Source organism: Eptatretus burgeri, chromosome 2 (assembly GCF_056783735.1).
Source record: "Eptatretus burgeri isolate ZD-2024b chromosome 2, Ebu_testis_v1, whole genome shotgun sequence".
In the NCBI taxonomy this organism is placed as follows: Eukaryota; Metazoa; Chordata; class Myxini; order Myxiniformes; family Myxinidae; genus Eptatretus; species Eptatretus burgeri.
The window spans coordinates 19,733,291-19,755,639 of NC_140962.1; the positions used below are offsets into that span (position 1 = coordinate 19,733,291).

At 44.3% G+C, this 22,349-nt stretch overlaps 1 protein-coding gene across 6 annotated transcripts in view; it reads right to left on the reverse strand.

Annotated features, from left to right (window-relative positions):
* LOC147031534 (adhesion G protein-coupled receptor L2-like) overlaps positions 1-22,349 on the reverse strand; it is a 156,239-nt gene that overhangs the window by 58,632 nt on the left and 75,258 nt on the right. For 4 of the 6 annotated variants that reach the window (XM_085864619.1, XM_085864582.1, XM_085864590.1 and 1 more), the window contains 6 exons: positions 20,393-20,576; positions 15,410-15,532; positions 14,555-14,766; positions 2,970-3,143; positions 2,419-2,625; positions 1,001-1,221 (listed from right to left, as the gene is read on the reverse strand). In XM_085864619.1, the coding sequence (XP_085720745.1) occupies positions 1,001-1,221; positions 2,419-2,625; positions 2,970-3,143; positions 14,555-14,766; positions 15,410-15,532; positions 20,393-20,576 (1,121 nt within the window). The remainder of the gene's footprint in view (positions 1-1,000; positions 1,222-2,418; positions 2,626-2,969; positions 3,144-14,554; positions 14,767-15,409; positions 15,533-20,392; positions 20,577-22,349) is intronic. The other 2 variants (XM_085864628.1, XM_085864609.1) reach the window with 1 other exon arrangement.

The following is a 22,349-nucleotide window of genomic DNA, read 5'->3' on the forward strand; positions in this document are numbered from 1 at the left end:
AATTGTTGTCACGATATAATTTAAAATTATTGAGGAGTTCGTGATATAATTTAGAATTATTGATGAAGTTTAAAATAATACAAGTCAAATGACATTTAAATCATCACAAGTATCATTTTAGCAGGTTGGGACGTGCACGGGGCCAAGTTTCCCAGATTCGAGACGAATGTCGATGACATGATTTGAATAAAGTCGTGCTTCCTACGTTGGTAAGACTCATGTTTGCCACTTGGATAAGGTATGCTTTGACCTTGGTGACCTTGGTGGAGAACGGAATGTGTTCCTGCGGCCGTGAGTGCTGGCGCACCGCACATGTACAATATACATGCACAAGGTACGTACTTGTAGATGTTGTCATTGACCAAACTGCGTACGTTGACGACTGAAAATCATTTTCCATTTATTAATTCATTGCTTATTCAACAATTATTTTCTGAACATTGCGAACAAGCCATTATAAACTCAAGTCGCACGTAAGTTGTAAGCAGGTCGCAAGTCCCCAGACACAAAGTCCCAAGTCAATTTCATCAAGTCCGAGTCAAGTCGCAAAATTTCGCGACTCGAGTGTGACTCGAGTACCCAACTGAAAGTACGTCCCTACTGAGTCCTGTGAAAAGCATTAAAAAGTTATGAAACGTTAGCATGTATTGGACTGTTGTATATTGGTCAGAAAACGTTATGAATGCCTCTCATTACAAATGAACAATGTTAGCGAGAATGAAAAACGTTAAATAAGTTCCGTGAGGTGACATGAGATGGCGAGGACCTGCTTCCTTGATAACTCCAGTAAATAATGTGATGAGGACTCAGGAAATGGTTTTTTTAAACAGGAAACAAGGGGTGCAGGGTGGGATGACAGAGGATTGTGGCTCATTATAAGGTTTGTATTGACTTGGATAACAGCTCATGCTGGGTGGATTAAACAACAATATGCAGAAACCAGCTGACGCTATCAATTTAGGACGGTAAATTAGGATGCGTGTCTGGTGCTATAACCCACGCAGTCTCTGTCCCATAGCCACGGTAGTTTGTGGCAAGTGAAGCAGAAACCACGAGTACTGGAACGCCATATCCAAGGGAATACAGGCAACGGGGGTGGGATAGACCCCCCATCGAGGAACTGTAAAGCGACCGAAGTAGCTGCAGACTCTCCAGGCAGCACCAGGAGAAAGAAGAAAGCAGGAGGAGGTGTAGAAGCACAGCAGCAACTGCACACAATATCTGTATACAGCAAACAGGAATACAGGCACGTGATGAATGGGACATGAACAGGAGGATCAAGAAAGAGAGCGATTCTGCCGACGGATGTAAAGTTGGCATGAGGAATGGCAAGTTGAGATGAATAGCCAAAATAAAATTCACTACTCGGCCCTGATTCATACATGCATACGGATGTACCATGACTGAGACGCATACGGATGTACCATTCGGATGTACCATCCCAGTGGTAACCTCATTCAGTTCATCTTCAATGAAATTAATATTTACTATTCAACTGGACAGGATTCGAGTTGGCTTTGACACTTTGTGATGAGAGCAAATAGTAAGGATAACAGGGAAGACGTTCAACCTTGGGAAACGTAATTTTGAAGCACCAATGAAATTTAGGCTGAAAACTCAAACCAAAAAAGGGGAAAGGTCCTTTTGCAAATGGATTATTTTTTTATTATTTCATGTGCAGCCTGCGGCTGCTGGTTGCATCATTGCTGGGAGCGTGGCTGTGCAGCTGATGCAGTGCCCCCCTGTTCTCAGCAAGCCGGTACTCATTCTGCAGACCTTGGAAGGATGATAGGTTGAATCAACCCACCTTTTGTTATTTAAAGGCAGAACAGGGGCTCAAACCCAAGACCCTATGATCTTAAGCCAACGCCAGGCTTTGCAAATGGATGTAAAATGATTATACAGGAAAACTTTTGTCTACTGAATGGTAACGACATTGTCTTTGCTCCAAATTTGTTTCGTTCAAATTTACCCGTTGCCACCTTCCTGGGTGGTCGGCTGCAAACTGTGAACCATGAATCGAGTCCTTCAACGAGAAAACACTGCAGTCTTGCTCTCAATTCTCAACTCTCTTTCGCGTTGCTTCGCTAAAGTCAGTGTTACAGTACATTTGGTGATTGAAAGAAAGCCTGTCATGGTACTTGACTCATTGGAGTAAAGAGGTTAAGAGTGATCGACTGCGGTTCACCACTGGTACCTCGATTTCATGGAAAAAAAAAACCCTCCTAAAAAACAGGCAAACTATTCCTTGAGCAAACATGATCTGCAAAACACATTACATTACAGCTTGGGGGAACTAGAGCCAAATAAGAAAAAAAAAAAACCAGAATGATGGAATCAGAAAATGGGCAGAATGGCTGCAGGGATAAAGTACAAACGAAACAGAGCCAGTAAGACATGGTGAGAGCTTACACTCACCGTCTGCTGAGTCCTGTCAATAGCAAGCAGGAATAGCAGTTCAGCGAGCAGTAGGCAAAGGCACAGGTTCTTGAGCACTGTGACTGTGCTGCTCTGCAGGCTCCGGCAGCAGCAGAAGGTGAGCAGTGCAAGGGCCAAGCAAAGGACCGAGACCAGCACACCTGCTCTTGCAATGAGCAGCAAAAGAATTCCTTGCACATGGCTAGCCTAAGATGACAGTCAAGGGACACAGACGGAAATAGCTGAAAATATCCATCGTGTGCCCTTATCTAAGGAAAATAGCAGATGTTCACCGACACGTGAATTAACTTGCCATTTCCATTCCATCAAAACATTGAAATCCCATGATTCAGATGGAGAATCTGGCACCTTTACAATAACACCTAGCCTTCACAACAACACCTTTACAATATCAACAAAAATTACTTTCGCGTCAATTTTTATCATACTAGACATACTAATCCCCCCCCAACCCCCCAAACCCCAAACTTCTCCATGTAAACCACCTTTATTTTATAATTTTGCAAACGAGCACAGGTAAATAGTCTAACCTGAGGCTCTGTTTGGGCTGCAAGTATGGCAAAGTTGGTGAGGTGGTGACAGGAGCACGTGCTGTGTGTGAGGTTCGAGTCCAGCAGTTTGCAATCTCGCGTTGCCCATCGCCCAGCCATGGTCACGGGTGAATAGCTCCAGAAAGAACAGTTGGGGTTGAAGTTTCCATTTGACTGAAAAAAAAAATTAGCGAAAACAAGCCGGAAATCATCTGCTGAAAACCTAGATACAGAACTATAAGGATGAAGAATGTTAGCATTTCTGTTGATGACAACATAACGAAACAACCGAGTTGTTCGGCCTCACAATGAGATTGCCATTTGTAATTTTGTTGTTCAGTCGAAGAATTGTTTTCATGAAAAAGCAAACGGTCAGTTATTCAATTAAAACAACATTACTCATCACCTCCGCCACCGAACGTGGACAGAGGTTATGGTTTTACCCCCTGTCTGTTCGTCTGTGAGCAGGATATCTCAAAAAAAGTTATGGATGGATTTGGACGAAGCTTGGTGGATAGGTTGGTTGGGAGAGACGGATGAATTGATTAGATTTTGGTGATTATCTGGATCCGAATCCGGATACGAGAAATTTATTTGAAAAATTTCTTCACAATTGAGTCCATCCATCCATTGGGACCATACTCTGTACTGAGCGTCAGTGTTGCCTAAGCAGTCTCCTGGGCTATTGGGCACAATCCTGGATCGATAACCACTCCAACACAGGATATTTGAATGGCTCAATCATCCCAGCTAGCTGGTACTCATTTTGCCAACCTCAGAAAGATGACAGGCTGAGTCAACCCCATCCCATCCATTGGGACCATACTCTGCGCAGAGCGTTGGTGCTGCCTAAACAGTTTCCTTGGCTATTCGGCACAATCCTGGATGGGTCGCCACTCCGACACGGGATACCAGCAAGCTGGCACTCATTTTGCCGACCTCGGAAGGATGACAGGCAGAGTCAACTCTACCTGGTATTAATCCAACAGCCGAGGGGGATTTGAACTCAGGATCCTTAGATCCCAAGCCCACCACCCAAACCATTAACCCAACACCAGGCTTACAATTGAGTGACAAGACCTAAAATGATAGATTGCATGATATTTCAAAAACTCGTGAACGGATTATGACAAAACTATGTAGATGAGTTGGTTCGGTGACGAGAACAAGCCGATTTGATTGATGCAGATCCGGCTTATCATTGGGATACAAAACATAAACTGTTCAGCCTGGCGGAGGTATGCGCTCTACCAAGTGCCGTTCTAGTTAAACAAATCGTTTTAGTTCATTAATTACCATTACACAACCATACTTTCAGCGATGCTGTTATCATGATAAGCACAAAGAGCTACATCCCATACTTGTGGATTCAAATCAAGTTGAAAGCAGCAGGATGAAGAATTTGTAATTTAAGCTTCTGGAAACTGAGCTAGTCTCAGAAGAATTAACATTTTCTCTTGGAATTTATTAATGAAATCACATCTGCCACACGAATGAACTTCTCGGAGGAACTGATCTGCCTCTGCTGCGCCCAGCACGGTCTTCATGTGACGCATCAGTCCATCCTCTGCAATCAATTCTTAAATGCCTCCTGGAAACTTGAGATGGGCACAAAAGAAAACATTTACCAATGTAAGATATAAATGTTATCAGGTATTAGTCATTAAAAATCCTGCAAATCATGCAAATCATGCAAAAGACATTTTGAGCAAGGTCACGTGATTAACTTCTTCCCAAAAATCATTTAACCCTCTTGCCACATGACAAGCCTGGTGTTGGCTCAGTGGTTAGGGTGGCGGCTTGGGATCCTAGGGTCCCGAGTTCAAGCCCTGTCGGCCGCTGAATTAGTACACCAGGAGGTTAACTCAGCCTGTCATCCTTCCGAGGTCGGCAAAATGAGGACCAGTTCCAGTGTGTGTACTGGTAGAGGAGCACTGCATCAGCGACACAGTCGCGCTTCAAGAAATGATAGCTACCCCGGCAGCTAAGCTGCCATACGACCACCACCGCCACATGACCAAACTCTGATGTAATAAAATATCCCTTCTAAAGCATTCAGTCATTTAGGCTGTTTCTTTGGTGGTTGGTTTCTTTTTTCTTTGGTCCTTCTGCTTTTCTAAAGTAAACCGTTTTTGGGGTACATTTGCGGTCTTCAAGCACAACACTTGACTGGCATCCCAGAGGTTCAAATACAGAGCTTCATATACAGAGGAAGCCAACAGTATTAAGGGCTTGGATTCTAAGCTCCTGCAAGTTGAGCTTTTCGAAGGGGAATTGGGATTTCACTCGTGGATTGCCGGTAAAAAAAAACCAGCTTGCTCAATTATCGTCAGGGAAGCGGTAATCTGCCTACTCACCCCGGTCTGACGCACATATAATGCCATTCCACACTGTGTAGTTGACTCTTAAATGCAGTGACAATTTTGCTGCCCCTCCTATCAATGATTGCTTCTGACTACCAATCAAAGTGAGTGCTGTTCTCCTGAGTTGGAATTTGATAGGATAACTCAAAAATATAAAGTTATAAGTGATCGCAGAAGGCATGCGTTAAATCCACACATCGGGCATCGTGCGGCCACATCAAACCTTACTTCCCATTTATCCTGATTTCCCACCAAATCCACCCTTCAACTGGAGTTGCTCAACACCCGACCTCATATGTTTTTTGTTTTTTTTAATCGAAGAGGTTATATCATGTGTATAATTTTAGGCCATGGCATCGGCCAAAGGTGTACTCTTTACAAAAGTTACCATTCGATCTTTAACGTACAGATGTAAGTGTAAAAAGGAAAATGATCCAAACCTTGTTCTGAACAACTACGGGCATCAAAGGATGAGGTTAAGCAGTGTTGTTTATCCACTCGACCATTTCCACATCCACATCCACATCCTCCTGCCCCACTGTGCTGCTTATTGAATGTCTAAAATTGCATGCTGTGCCTGGGAAATAAGATTTACAGTCAACTCTCATTTTGCAAAGAGGAGACATATCCATGAAAGCCAAGATGCCTTCAAGGAAAATGACAAATGCAGTTGAACATTGCAAAATGTAGCTGATTGTGCAAAGCTCCTTTCCAATTCCATAACCAGGCAATGAATGACGTCATCGCCAGGTGCCGAAGGAAGAGAGGACTCAGTTTTTACTGCGTTTGTTTGTTACCCTCACCAGAGGAGAGGGTTATTGCATTTGGGTCTGTCTGTTTGTTGGGTAGTCGATCTCGTCGAAAAATTTTTTTTTGAAAAATTTGTTCTACCCTTATTATCACTTTTTCCGTTGATATGTTTGTCTGTCTGTCTGTCTGTCCCTCTGTTCGGTCCAGTGCTCCGTTAATACAACGGCGATTTCTATGAAACTTGGTTGGTAGGTTCATACCATGACCTAGTTGTGTGCAAATGAGAACCGTTGCTATGGACACCACCGTTGCCAAGCAACGGGACTTTGAAATTTTAGAAAAATCATAAAAAATTAATTTTTCCGAAAATCAAAAATCGGGGCCCGAGCGACTGTTGGCAGTACATTCAGCCATATTGTCAAAAATTTCCAGCCGGATCCTTTGAAAACTGTCGGAGAAGATAGACTTTGAATGAACCCTGGTCGAAAACAAGAAAAAAACGAAGTTCGTTATATCTCACAGACTATGAGTCAGATATACATGAAACTGGTATGGTAGGTTCATGGTATGTCCTAGTTCAGATCAGGTCAGGTATGGGAGCATGTGCAAGAACAGCGCGTCGCTGCGTCCACTTTCCGCCGGTACTCCAGGGGCCTCCGTCTGGCCATCCCCCAGGCAAATGCCAGGCCCATCCCCATCTCCTTGAGATGATGGTCAACCTGCTGCAACCATGAGGCACGTGGTCGGCCCACTGGCCTCCTCCACTCATGAGACTCCCTCGCTGAGAGAATCTGGTGAGCAGGATCAGCATCAGGAAAACGAGCCACATGTCCATACAGCCGCAACTGACGCTAACGGACTATGCAGGTAACAAATCTCATCCGAGTCTCTCTCAGCAACCGCTCGTTGGATACAAAATCTGACCAGCGATAGGCAAGGATTCTCCAAAGAGACCTGGTACCAAAGGAATTAAGTCTCCGTCTCAGATCCTTGGTCAGAGTCCAAGTCTCGCACCCATAGAGCAAGACTGGAAGTACCAAGGACCTGAAGACTCGGACTTTCATCCTCCCGCACAGGTACCGGCAGCGCCACACCCCATGATCCAGTGAATCCATGACTCCCCAGGCCCGACCCAGACATCTATTGACCTCTGACTCGCAGCCAGCAGAGACATGAATATCACTGCCAAGGTAAGTGAATCTCTCCACGACCTCAACATCCTCACCACAAACAGACACAGACAGGACAGCAGCATCCAAGATGTCACCGAAAGCCTGGATCTTAGTTTTGACCCAAGAAACCCGTAATCCCAGCGGCTCCGACTCCTCATTCAGCACCTCGAGGGCCCCCAAAAGGATGTCTAAAGTCTCCGCAAAGATGACTGCATCGTCTGCAAAATCAAGGTCCGAGATCTTGACATTCCCAAACGATGCACCGCAACTTGATCTCTCCGACATCCTCCCTAAAATCCAGTCCATACAAGTGCTGAAAAGTGTGTGGGCCAGTACACACCCCTGACGAACTCCAGTAACAACTGGAAATAAGTCAGAGGTGGTACCACCACACTTCACAGCACTCTCAGTACCAGAGTAGAGTTCAGACATCAGATCGATCAGTTTTGGTGGCACCCCACGAAGACCAAGAATCCTCCAGAGGACATCCCGATTCACTGAATCGAACGCTTTACAGAGATCAACATAGGCTGCAAGCAGCCCCTGCCGAAACTCTCGTCTGCGTTTGGTGAGGACACGAAGTGCAAGGATACGGTCAATCGTTGACCTCTTTGGTGTAAAGCCTGACTGCTCTGGACGCTGGTGCTCAAGCAGATGGTGGCGAACCCTATCGAGAATTATCCGAGCAAAGACCTTGCCCGGCACTGAGAGCAGCGTCACCCCTCGGTAGTTGTTGCAGTCTTGGCGATCACCCTTCCCTTTCCAGAGAGGGACAACAAGGCCCCTCTTCCAGTCAGTTGGGATGATGCCTGTGTTCCAGGCAGAGCACAAAACTGCATGCAACGACACGAGTGCAGCATTTCCACCAGCCTTGAGAAGTTCGGCATGGATGCCACAGATCCCTGGAGCTTTGCCCCGTTTCAACTGGTTCACCGCAGCCCGTGTTTCCACAAGCGAAGGTGGACCACAGTTGATTTGAGGGTCAGCAACAGGGATTGTAACACCCTTGACGTCCAACTCGACAGCTGGGGGATCAGCCTGGTACAACCGCTCAAAGTAACCGGCCCAGCGGGCCTTCACTTCAGACTCCTCTGTCAAGAGCCTACCACTCTCCGCTCGAACTGCAGTGCTCCGAGGGATGGGCTTGGATGAACGTAATGCGCGAATTCCCCTGTAAGCGGGACGAGAATCACCTGTCCACAGGTGATGCTCTACCCCCTCACAGATTCCTCGCACATAGGCCTCCTTGTCCACCCTCAGTGCACGTACAGTTTTACGCCTCAGCTCCCTGAACAGCTCAGCTCTGCCATTCAGCCTGGCCCTGCGACTCTGATCAATGGTATCCAGTGTCCCTCGAGAGACAAAATTCTTCTTTGCCCTGCGGTGAGTTCCAAGACATCCACCGGCAAAGATATACATGAAACTGGTATGGTAGGTTCATGGTATGTCCTCGTTATGTGTGAGAAAGAACCGTTGTTATGGACCCCTCCGTTGCCTAGCAACGGCCGAAAAACCTCTAAATGTGGGGGTATTTTAACAAAAAAAACAATCTGCAGCATTAACCCTTGAAGCTAGAATCATGAATTTTCTTGTGCTTAATCCTCAGGTCATTCCCCATCGAACGGGCTCATCGCGTCAGGTTATATTGGGTAGTCGACTACCCATGTCCGCCTACCGGCTTGTCTGTTACGTTAGAATTTTTACTTTTTACTGCTACTGCGTCATGATGTCATCGCTGAGTGTTGAAGGAAGGGAGTACTCAGTTTTCACTCTGTTTGTTGGGTCACCGAAATAGGTGACCCTTATTGTCAGTAATTCTGTCTGTTTGTTTGGATGTTTGTTCGTTTGTCAGCATAATTGGTAGTAAACGTGGGCGGATTTTGACCAAACTCGGGTGGTAGGTACATCTTATGACCTCGTGCTTTAGAAAATGTGATGGTTGCTAGGGACGCTTTGGTTCCCTAGCAACAACCGAAAAACCTTCAAAATCGGTACCGTTCATGCGAAATCAATTCCAAAAGTCATTATCCCACGTAGGGTTATGAAATTTGGCACAAATGATGTACAGGTGATGCTCTATCAAATATATTCCAGTTTTTGTGATATATGAAATACTTTACCCACAGTGCTTCCAACAATTAGGGTATGCGCGGAAATTGGCATATTCATCGATGAATTGGCATATTTATCGGAAATTATTGATTCATCAATTAATTGTGAACCGCTCCCTCCCAATTCCATATACAGGTGTTGCATGATGTCATCGCCGGGCGCCGAAGGAAGGGAGTACTCAGTTTTCACTCCATTTGTTTTCTTGTTTGTTTGTCCGGGTGATATCACAGCCATCCTTTTATCTGGGAAACTGAAATTTGGGGACAAAAGTGAAGATGTGCTTTGGCAAAAAAGGTGTTTTTAAGTTTTTGATTCATCAATTTATTGATTAATTACTTAAGTATTATCGATTTATTAACTCCTTATTCATTTTCTTTCTCATCTGGGCAATATCTTGGGCACCCTTTGAGCTTGGAAACATATTCGGACACGACGGTGACCGGGTGATTTGGCTATAAAGGGTGTGTTTGATTTATTGATTAATCAATTGATAGATTAATTAATTATTCATTTTTCGATGGATTACTTAATTTTCAGAGTTACGGATTTGGATGAAACAGTGGTGGTTTCGGGATGCGATTAGGCAATTGATTGAGAAATTAATTCTTTTACAACTATTATTTATTTTAATTATGCAATTAATCACTGAATCAATCAGTTATTGCACACCGCTCACTCCAAATCCATCTCCATGTGCTGTATGACGAGTAAGTCTCATTTTTACACATTCACCGAAGAAGCACACCACTTCCTCCCAATTCTGTCTCCACGTGCTGCACGGCAGCATTGGCGGGGCGCCGCAATGTCGTGCGTTGAAAGATTTATTTATTTATGTGGCATGAGGGCGGTGTACTTTGAATGTACCGCTACTTGTTATTCATTTTTCGAAAAATTAGTTCAAAATTTTCAAAAGGTTACAGATTCGGATGAAACAGTAGTGGTATTGGTATTGCATTACCCAATTGATTAAGAAAATGAATTATTTTACGATGATTATTTATTTATTTTAATTATGCAATTAATCAATCAACCAATTAAATATTGTACACCGCTCCCTCCCAATTCCATCTCCATGTGTTGCATGGTAGCATCGCCGGGGCACCGAATGTCATGCACTGGAGGGTTTGTTATTTATTGAATGTACCTCGACTTGTTGGTCCTTTTTATTCGTACTTCCAGGAAGGACAAAGTAAAATTATGTTGAAAGAGAGCGTTCCAGCGTGTACCAATCTCGTCCCATAAGCAAAGTCGTGTTGCGCATGAGGAGATGGGTAACGTTAGAGATTTGAGTTAACAAGTTTCATGTACCCCAAATAATGGAGAGTTTTTTATGGTGATGTGGTGGAAAGGTTTCAAGGGAATTTCGAATGGAAGTCCTCAGAAGATTATATTGCATATACTCAGAAAAGAACATCAATAAGAAGCCGAGATATCTATCAGAAATAAAGAGCTTTGAAAATTAGATGAATCCACATTTAAACCGACCAACATGGATCAGCACACTTCGTGCACTTCACCACACATCACTTCAGGGGCATAGGCATCTTTGACCATGCCTGCTTTCTCCGGTGGGTGTGGGCTAGTGGGAGTGATGGTAGATCGGGGGTTGTGGGGGGATGGGGGAGATGGCCAAATATTTTTTTGTACTTTGACTGAACATATACTGCAGAAGTCAGAACCCAACACGTATAAATAAAAAGGAACTGAGCACAAATTTATGTTTGTTTTAAATTATCAGTTAGAGCTGGACGGCCAAGCCAACACAATATGAAAAACTGGACGGGAAATTCGAACTGCCAGCCTAACAGAGCAGACCTGCCCCCAATACACTGCTTCCCCTGGACTTTACGTGGTATATATTTCCTTTTGCCCATATCTCGATCTCTATCTCGATTAATCAAATCAAAGTAACAAAAAATTAGTGCTGATGAATTCGTGCCGGCACAAAAAATTAGTGCCGACAGATAAGTCACGAATGTGTTTCCTCGGTTAGCTTTATTTATATAGACTAGTGCATGCCCGTAGATGCGTGGCCGTACGTGCAAACCCTCCCCCCCCCCGCAAAAAAACTCAAACCGAGTGTCAGAAACAACAACCACACAAGCCGTTCCTTCGCTTTAACGTGCCCGTACGTGCGTGGCTGTACGTGCAATATATATATATATATATATATATATATATATATATATATATATATATATATATATATATATATATATATATATATATACTTTAAAACTGCTTGCCAGAAAAACCACACAGGCCGTTCCTTCGCTCTCGCGTGGTCGTACGTGCGTGTCCGTACGTGCATGGCCGTATGTGCGTACCCATACGTGTGTGGCCGTACATACAAAAAAAAAACTTTCAAACCGCGTGCCAGAAACAACAACCACACAGGCCGTTCCTTCGCTCTCGCGTGCCCATATGTGCGTGGCCGTACATGCAAAAAAAATAAACTTTCAAACAACCACACAGGCCATTCCTTCGCTCTCATAAACGACGACTGGATTGGGGCATTGTGTTTATCTATAAATGCGGATAAGAAATTATTAGAATACAGTCAGTCATCACTATCCAAAAGTAGTGCGTGCCCGTACGGAATGTTCACATCATTCCACGAATTATCGCTTGCATTGAAGTAACAACTGCTGTGATACTTACACACACAGAGTTAATTAAAATCAAGTTTACCTCCCTGTCTTTGCTTGCCATGACATTCGCTGCCATTTACCATTGGCACTCCTACCCCACGGTAACTAAGGCACCGATCGATCCCCATCGTAACCAGCACGTCACGTGACGTCATCGTCGGCCGGCCGTGCACCGGCCTAGGCAGCCACGCCCATGCAGCAACGTGTCCTGTGATTGGTAACTAAATGGGGAATAGGCCACGCTTACGCAGCACGTGTCCTGCCATTGGTTGGTAAATAAATGGCCATAACTTGGGAATCACTTGTCCGATTAATATCAAATCTTGAAAAAGCACATCCTCAGGTCCCCAGCAATACAGCTGGCAAGTTTCAATTAGATTGGACCAGTGGTTGTCGGGAAACAGCGGTCACACACACACACACACACACACACACACACACACACACACACACACACACACACACACACACACACACACACACACACACACACACACACTGCTGGAAATATATATATATATATATATATATATATATAAACAACATGGTGGAATTTGTTTAAAAAAGTTTGAGGAAGACGTTTTGGTCACAAGTTTACATATATACACATCCATACATACATACATACGTACATCCATACATACATACATACAAGCCGGTAGGCAGACACGGGTAGTTGATCAAGTCGAATTTCTCGTTTTTCAGCCGTTATTAGCCAACAAAATCGTCCATAGCAACAGTTATTTCTCACACAAATAGGACATACCATGAACCTACCATACCAGTTTCATGTATATCTGACTCATAGTCTCTGAGATATAACGAACTTCGTTTTTTTATTGTTTTCGACCAGGGTTAATTCAAAGTCTATCTTCTCCAACAGTTTTCATAGGATCCGGCTGGAAATTTTGGACAATATGGCTGAATGTACTGCCCACAGTCGCTCGTGGCCCGATTTTTGATTTTCGAAAAAATACATTTTTGATATTTTTTTTGAAAATTTCAAAGGTTCGTTGCTAGGCAACGGATGGGTCCATAGCAACGGTTCTCATTTGCACACAACTAGGTCATGGTATGAACCTACCAACCAAGTTTCATCGAAATCGCCATTGTATAAATGGAGCACTGGACCGAACAGACATACTTACATACAGACAGACAAACATATCGACGGAAATACTGATAATAAGGGTAGACTAGATTGACTACCCAACATAACCATGATAGATGTTTGCTCTATCATAAAAAGATTCCATAACTATTAAAGTGAAATAAATTATGTGGATTAATCGGTAATGAAAATGCACGTAAAATCCCATTTGATTCATCCCAACTGTGCCGTATCCTAATTCCAGCACTCCTAACTTTTCCAGGTAGTGCTAACTTTACAGATAACCATGACCATTGAAATTGGCCAGCGTAATGGCCTATGCATTTTGAAAAATTCCATGGGATATTTATAATTTGCAACTGAAAAACAGATATACCACAGGCGGATACAGAGTTCTAACGAGCACATACCTCCACGAGGCTGAACAGTTTACATCTTGTATCCCACGATAGGCTGGATCCGCATCCAGATATTCACCAAAATCGAATCGGCTTGTTATATTTTTTCCTCACTCAACTCATCCACCAAGTTTTGTTCAAATCTATCCACAACTTTTTGAGATATCCTTCTCACAGACAAACAGACTGGGGTGAAAACCGGCGGTGGAGGTAATAAGCGAAGGAAGTGCTTTTTAAATCATCAAAATGTGATGTCACCAAGTGGGGCTGAAGGAGGGTTTGAGGGCAGAGGCACACCATTCCTTGCCCCTATAAAATGGTGTGTCTCTATAAATTCATTTGCCTCCAGCTTAATCATGGTGGTTGAAATGGAATACTGCACTTCACTTTTAAAGGTTGTAATATCAGCCTTTCTCATTGGAGATAAATTAAATACATGGTTGTTCACTTGTACAATATGACATTAAATACATGGTTTCTGATTCATATAATATGCTTTGTCTGTAAAGATGCCAAAGCATCACAACAAAAAACATTCATCGCAAATTACGACACAGACCCACATTTACTCTCGACTCCTGCAACAATCATGTCATGCTGGTGGAAAGCAACGTTACGTTCCACTTTCCTTTGATGGTGGTCAAATTGTCTTGGCTTGCAAGTAATTCCAGGCATAATGGGGTCAAGCCAAAATAGTGAGGTCATAAATAAACCAGAAATTAACCATTTTTGGGAGTTTGCCATTCAGCAAATTAATAAAGAGCACGTTGGAATGAAAACAATTTTTCATGAAAAAAAAAAAAATCAAGCAAGGCTGTCATGAAAGGTTTGCAGAGAAGCACACAGATCAAAAAAAAAAAAGTCGATTTCTAACTTATCAAATTATGATAAAGCGTAATCAAAATAATTTTTAAAAGGAAAGTGTGGTAGGGGAGACCAGTATGGGTGTTATTATGCTCAAAGACAAAACATAATGAACTTTTAATGTCGCAATTGTCACCGTTCAGCTTCTCTTGTTGAATACATACATTTACCAGGTTGTGTCGGAGGGTGAACGTGACGGGCTCCGCTAAGTAGAGTCGCCTGGCCCCCTTGTTTATCGAGGCAGAAATGATACGAGAGGCCACAACCACAGAGTGGTTGTGCCCGACAGGGGGCAAAGCAAACGTTAACGTAGCATTGGTCGTGGGCAGAAACATGGGCAGCTTGTTGTAGAGAGCGAATACGAGCTTGGTCACACCTGGGAAGTGAGAAAACACACAAAAACATGAAGGAAATACAATTAGAGGAAAGCTTGAAAGAGAACCAACTTCAACTAATGACTTGAAATGGAACTAAACGACGACTCATAGCAGACTGTCATAAAGGCTTATCGAAAGCCTGCCGGGGTATAACACCCCTGCTATTGCAAGACCACGATCCTCAACTTGTATTTCATTTCAGACCTTCCCAACGTTCTAGTAGATCGGATATAAGGGTTGAGATAGCTGAATATTGCAGCGATCACAGCTAAAACAATACCATTGGTATTTGTGTTGTCAAACCAAAGTCCTCAATTGCAGTTCACGGTTCACAACACAAAAGTGCATCACCGAGTACGCTCACCACCAAAGATTCATTGTATTCTCCTGAACTGCCAATCATTATTCTTTTTACGATTACAAACTTTGAACCCCGGGTCATTGTCATACAGTTGGTCTGCTGTGCAGGTTTACTTTCTGAATAATTCTCTTGGCAGGATATCCGTTAAATGTGCCACGACTCGAAACACCAGCAGGATTTAGTCACACTAGGCCACTTGGAAAACACAGCTGTCCCACACAATCATGGATCTTTCCAGATTTTAACAATGCGCTGGAGAGCCTTACTCTCAGCACCCTCACCATTTCGGCTGTTTCGTTTGATGACTTTGGCGGAAAGTCGAATAGCATCCCCACTGGGTCGGCCCTGAGGGAAGATGAAGTCTCGAACTGGTCCCTCAGTGTTCAACACAGAAACAGTCAGTGCTGCAAAGACACAAATGCCAATAGTTTTTACGGAACAATTCTACATGTATAATGGATAATAGGAATTTCGCACTGATGTCTGGAAAATGAGAAAAGAAAATTGCTTATCATTGTATCATGAATAATAGAAAATAAAACAAAATCAGGCAGGAGGAGTCATACAAACAGTTGCACATGCACACCCCAGGGGAGGGGGCTGGGGAGGTTGGGGGTTTGGGGGGGGAGGTTGGGGATTCAGACAACAATTCAGTGCTCTCCACACTTTCTCAAATACTTGTACGCTGAATAAAAGTTAGGTGCTTGAAAACCTTCAAGATCGGCGGTATGGGGGCTGCCTAGACCCCCCCATCTGCTGGAGGTATCGAGACATTCTCTCGTGCATTTTCAGTCATTTAAGGCAGCAAGACACATATTTGAAATCCTTGATATTTGTGGATGTAAATTCGGAAATGTCATGGTTTATGGACATTAAATGTAAATGCTCCGCTGACCGACTTTCTACAGCAAATTTGTTATTATTATTTTTTTTTCTACACATTCACCAGATTCCAATGCGATCACAAATATACCCTGGATACTTTTACACCACCACCACCACCACCGATCATAGGTCATAGGTCACTTGGTTTATTGAAGAATTTTTTCTCAACTTCAGGTTTGCATTATTAATATACAACAACAAAGCACTACCATTCTATTTAGCAGAACGTCTCTCTCTTTCATTTTTTTTTTTTATCCGCGTCTCGCGTAGCGAACGCTGGCTCAAAGAGAGCTCCGTGTTGTTCTTCTGGTGAAGACAAAACCTTTAGGACTCGGCGCTTTTATATACAGGATCCAGATCTCCTTAAATACTAAAGACCTGTACACATCCTCGCATTGAGGGTGCCTTTTGAGAGCGTCTATCATCAACTTTTAAATATATTCGGACATTTGCTTTTAAGTTTCGAAAAGTTCACGTTACTATTTAAAGATTATTACATTTAATGTGTTGTAATTTTGTAAATACACGATTTTCTCGTCATGAACGAGGAGCCTCCATGACGGGTCTCGCTATTGGCTCCATCAAGGCACGTGACGAAATATCGGAAGTTGTTGTTGTTGTTGTTGCCTTTAGGATGCGGCTCTTGGACACATTTGTCCTTGTTTCTTTGAACCTTGACATCCAAATTCAGTAATTTAGGTAATTTTTATTCTTTAAGAAAACCTCATAAAGACTGGTAAAGCTTTTCATTTCATACATCCAATTGATTAACGATCACACAAGTACAGTGACAAAAAAGAACGGCACTCGGTAGAACGCGTACCTCCACCAAGCTGAGCAGTTTACGTTTTGTGTCCTCACGATAGGCCGGATCTGCATCCGGACCTTAACCAAAATCGAATTGGCTTGTTCTTATAACCCACTGAAATCATCCACCAAGTTTTGTCATAATCCATCTGCAACTTTTTGAAATATCATGCGATGTATCGTTTTTTGCCATATCACTCAATGCTGAAGAATCAGTTGAAACAAACAAACAGAAATCCTAGTATCCAGATCCAGATGTTCACCAAAATCGAATCAATTCATCCTTGTCACACACCCAGCCTGTCCACCAAATTTCGTCCAAATCTGTCCGTAACTTTTTTGAGATATCCGGCTCACAGACAGACAGACAAACAACAGAACAAGCCGGTAGGCGGCGATGGGTCGCCGAGCATGGAAACTACAAGATATAGAGCAAAATGGATGTCATATAGCGGATAGGGAATCACCTTAAGATTATGCATATCAAATCTCATCCAGTTTCATCTTCTGATAACTACTCGGTATCCATTTGAATGAAAAGTACCGAAAATGCGGTTTGAAATCGGAAATCCCCAAAGTTCGAGGGGGTGCTGTGGGTGAACAAAGATCTAAATCGAAAATCCGGCTTGATCGTTTGTGCACAATGTATTCCAGACGATTAGTGTGAATTTTCATGACCATCCGACCATAACCCGAGGAGGAGTAGCATTTGGCGCGAAGGCACCTCCGGCTCTCACATATTGTCGATTTTTGCACTAATTGACCTTAGACCCCTGACCTAAGCGAAATCGGTCAATATATCCTGAGGCAAAGTTGTAGTACTCATTGAGTACCATGAACCTGCAAAGTTTCATTCGTATCGATGCACTCACCTGGTCGCTAAGGGGCCTTCAATTTTCGCGCATACCCTAATTGTAGGGGGCGCTGCGGGTAAAGTATTCCATATATCCCAAAAACCGGAATATATTTGATAGAGCATCACCTGGAGATCATTCCTGCCAAATTTCATAACCCTACGTGGGATAATGGCTTTCGGAATTGATTTCGCGTGAACGGTACCGATTTTGAAGGTTTTTCGGTTGTTGCAAAAGGGAACCAAAGCGTCCCTAGCAACCATCACAATTTCCAAAGCACCAGGTCATAAGATGTACCTACCACCCGAGTTTGGTCAAACTCCGCCCACGTTTACTACCAATTATGCTGATGACAAACGAACAAACATCCAAACAAACAAACAGACAGAATTACTGACAATAAGGGTCACCTATTTCGTCGACCCAAAAAAACCAAACGGACAGGGGTGAAAACATAACATCCATCCACCTTTGATGGCGCAGTAAACAGTACAGTATCAACAACCTTCAGACCACCGAATATTGTGAAGACTTCCAAATACGGCTTACTGAGAAACTCGCCCACCTTACAATCAACAATAGTGACAATAGTATCGACCAATATTGGCGAGCTTTGAAAGAGACCGTTGATGAGGCATGCTTGGATTAAATTGTCCTGTCCTCTTGACGCCATCAGCATTGGTTCAACAAAAACAACGACGAGATTCAAACCCTTCAAGATCGAAAGAGAACACCTTGTTGCGACTGACAAAATGACGCTGCATCGAAGCAGAAGTAGGAATATTTTTAAAGGCTCAAATCTGAAGCCCAGAGCAACACCCGAGCAATCAAAAACAAAAACAGTGGATAAAGAAGGTAAAATAAACACAACAGTTCACCGACGATCATGACGTGCAGAGCTTCATCAGAGCAATAAAGGCCGTTGACAGACCAAGCTCTCGCGGACTCAACCCTCTTCAACCTGAAGATTGCACCCCACGACATAGAGATAATGACCACATCAAGGCATGCTGGAAGGAGCAACTACCAAATACTGCTGAAACATGAATCGATGGTCGCTGAGGATACTACCAAGTCCATTTTACATCCAGTGACGGAAGTCCTTGCCAGAACACCAACCTCTGAGGAAGTCGCTGGGCCATAAATCAGTGTAAGAACAAAACATCTGGCCCCGCGACAGCATTTCACTTGGGGTCTTCAATGTGGGCTTAGAAACGCTGAGCAACAAAAGCCCCACTTGTCGATTCTGAAGTTCTGAAACATCAAGTAAATCTCCACTGACCTGGGGAACGCAACACTGACCTGTTCCCATCTTCAAAAAAGGGACACAGGTCTGTCTGTGGAAACTACCGACATCTTGCCTTCCTCTCCTGCACAGGGAGGGGATCCTCATTTGAAACTCCGTTGCACCAATCCTTCCGCTGGCTGAATAAATTCTTCTCACGTCCCAATGTGGCTTCACGACATCGAGCGGTATCGCATGGATTTCGCGGCCCGTCAGATGCAGGAAAAATGCCAAGAACAAAACCTATCAGAAAAGCCTGGAAAGCCGAAAACATCATCACGAGCTGGGCGTTGTATGCATATGCCTGATGTTGTCTTCCGAAACAAATCCGATACGGTATTCCCAACTCGGCCAAGGACAATGACCATCTGGAGGTCAGAGAAGATGCTTTAGGGACACCCTAAAAGTGAAGTTGAAGAAGCATGACATTGACACAACAAACTGGAAGGAGTGAGCCCAGGACAAGCCCACATGGAAACATCTTGAAGGAGAACGCATGTACCGCTTTGAAGAAAACCGCATCGCCCTGGCAGTTGAAAAAAAAAACAAACCACAGAAACAAAAGGAAAGAGAATAGGACCGAGAACAATGTGGTCTGACGCTTCCCTTATCCACCACCTGCGGGATCTGTCAATCTATGGCTCGAGGGTTGATCTTCTCAGCTACCAGCAGACTCATAAATACCCTCAACCCAGACTCGTGGAAGAGATCATCCTCAACCATGAGGGATTTCTGATGGCATCCTTGTATATTCCAGCATGAAGACAGAACCAGCTATAAAAAAAAAATGGCACATCCCTTGGCCTTTGACAAGTGCAACTACTATCACTCACAGACGAGGGGAAAGGGGATTCAGTTTTAATCTCGCACCTTGGAACCAGGCTCTTCCGCATCCTTCACCGTGATCAGTCGATTGGAAAGTTAAATTATCACACATAGATCAGGGGGGAATGATATTCATGAGCATTTTCATGCCCTCAAATATGGCAAGTTTTACTTGCGGAGGCTCGCTCAAATGTAAGCTCGTGGGGTCCTCAAGACACTGAAATTTGCGCCCGGCTTGGCAAAGATGATGCCACTCTTTGCATCGCTGATCACGGCGGTTGGGATTGAAAGGTGTGGTTCATTCGATGCACATTCACATCCATCTTTACATTACTAGCACTAGTCAAACGTGGATATCTCCTTATAGGCAATCATTACCGCACTGTGCAACCAAGAAGCTTTTCGACACTGCAACCTCCATGGCACAATGCACATTCTATCGTGCAGGATTGCCGACATATTCTCCAGATGCTTGGAACTCGATGCACCCTAGAACGTTTACCTGCTGTGCAATGACATTTGCCTTCGATGCCTGCTGTTTTTAAACCTCAAGCATACACGAGAACGTCCCTTTGATTTGCGAAAATGCATGCATGCGGTAGCCTTACCCAGGTTCTCAGCAGCAATGGAGATGTTGTCCGGCTGAAGGAGGTTATCTGCGAGGATGAAGGCACCAGCTTGCATCGTGTCAAGCAGAGCAGTGGCCGTTCGGCTCCGTTCACTCACGTGCAGGTCTCTCCAAGACGGCAACGAGGTCGGTTGGAGAAGGTTGTTTACAGTCTCCACCATTGCCTATGTGCGACAAAACAGAATGATCATCATGAATGGAAGTAATTTCGGTTCAAGCACGTGCCCAGTGAAAAGCTGCAAATTCACATCATGCGATTTGCACATTTGTGGCGAGATGAAAACATGAGATATATTTCACAACAAAGGGTTGGTTCTGGGTTTCTTCGCAGCCTCATGCCATCTCCTCTGCTATGAATGGCTGTCTTCAAAATATGAGGATACTTGCTCTCGAAGTAGCCTTGTTTAACAGCTATTGTTAATTGTTGCCGTTGATTTGTTGATGTGATGTATCTGTGTATCTCATCGAGGGCCTTCGCGCATGTTTTTGTGGTTGGTTCACATTTTCTTGCCCGGACCATATGCTCTTGTGGGCCTCGATCAGATCTTTTGCTGCGTTTCCTCAACTTAATCTTTCCCTGTTCACCTGTTGCTCCACTGCCGCCTTCGTCAATGCCTTGCATTCCCCTCCCCCCCCCCTCTGCTGCCTTGCTCTTCCATCGGCCTCAATTTTTGAATTAAAGATATTGAAATAAAAAGAGTTGCAGCAGTATCTGTAGTGGAAGAGGAGAAGGGGTGTGAAGAAAGAGAAACTTGGGTGGTGGTGTGGAGGAGGCAATGTGCGGCAAACGACGGCGATTAATCCGATCATTAGACCATGTAAAATTCAGTTTTCAACATCACCTGCTGATCCAAAGAATCAAAAGACAAAAAGAAGTCGAAGGGCAATCTTCGATATCGAAAAGTTGCCAGACATGCTTCCGCCAAAATTATTACATCATTATACATACTTGTACCAAGTTTGATTTAAATGCCTGAACCTAGATTCAAAATATGAAATAATTCTGGCTGCCAGACCATGTGTATGATCATGTTGAAATTTAAAATATATTGTTATAGTTTCGCCGGCGTGTCAGCCGCGACACGACCGCCAGACGGAGCCGCGAGTCGGCCCGGCTCGATCGCCCGGAATGTCAGATCGCCGGGCCGGAAAAGTCCGGGTCGACGGGTCCTTGTTATTTTGGACCGAAATCCGCCAATGGGGAGACCACGTGGGGTAGGGTCGATTGCCAACTTAAATTTACCTGAATACCCACGTGGTCCAGCTACCGGGGAATTTCACCCTCGACGGAACTCGTACGGAAACGAGCCGCTTACCAAGCTCGGTCCGCGAGCGATTCCGAGCGGTTTTAATCGCCGAGTTCCGTCGGCCCGATTATCCCGTTACTCCAGCAATGGCTGCTAATTTCCCACAACACGCGACACGCTCAGTCAATGGAAGAATCGACGCGACGAACTGAGCACATTCAACAAATGGGGATATTTATGACAGATAATGGGGGGAGTTAGGGAGCACGCAAGGAAAGAGTTATCCGACTACTGAAGAGGCAATGCAAGTACATACAGCGAAGGCACTTAGACAATTCACTACTTACCGGACTGGCGCCACAAACACACACTGACAGAAGAATGGGACCCTGTGGGTCTTTAATGGGCTCTCCAGCCGAGGAGGACAGTCCGGCTGTGAGTCAGGGCTGCAGGCTACCTGGCCACGAGCGCGCGGCTGGACGTCCTCGTCTTTCCGGGACTCCGGGTACCCTCGTCGAACAGGCACGGCGGACCCCAAGCACGAGGGACCGCTTGAGGGCTGCAGCGGACCACGGAGCCAGGTGGAGAGTGGCGATGAGAGAGCTGAGGAACCAGGATCAGGACGACGAAAAAGAGCTCTCCAAAGCCGTCGCGGACTCCGCCTCTTATCGGCCCCCTCCCGTGCCGACG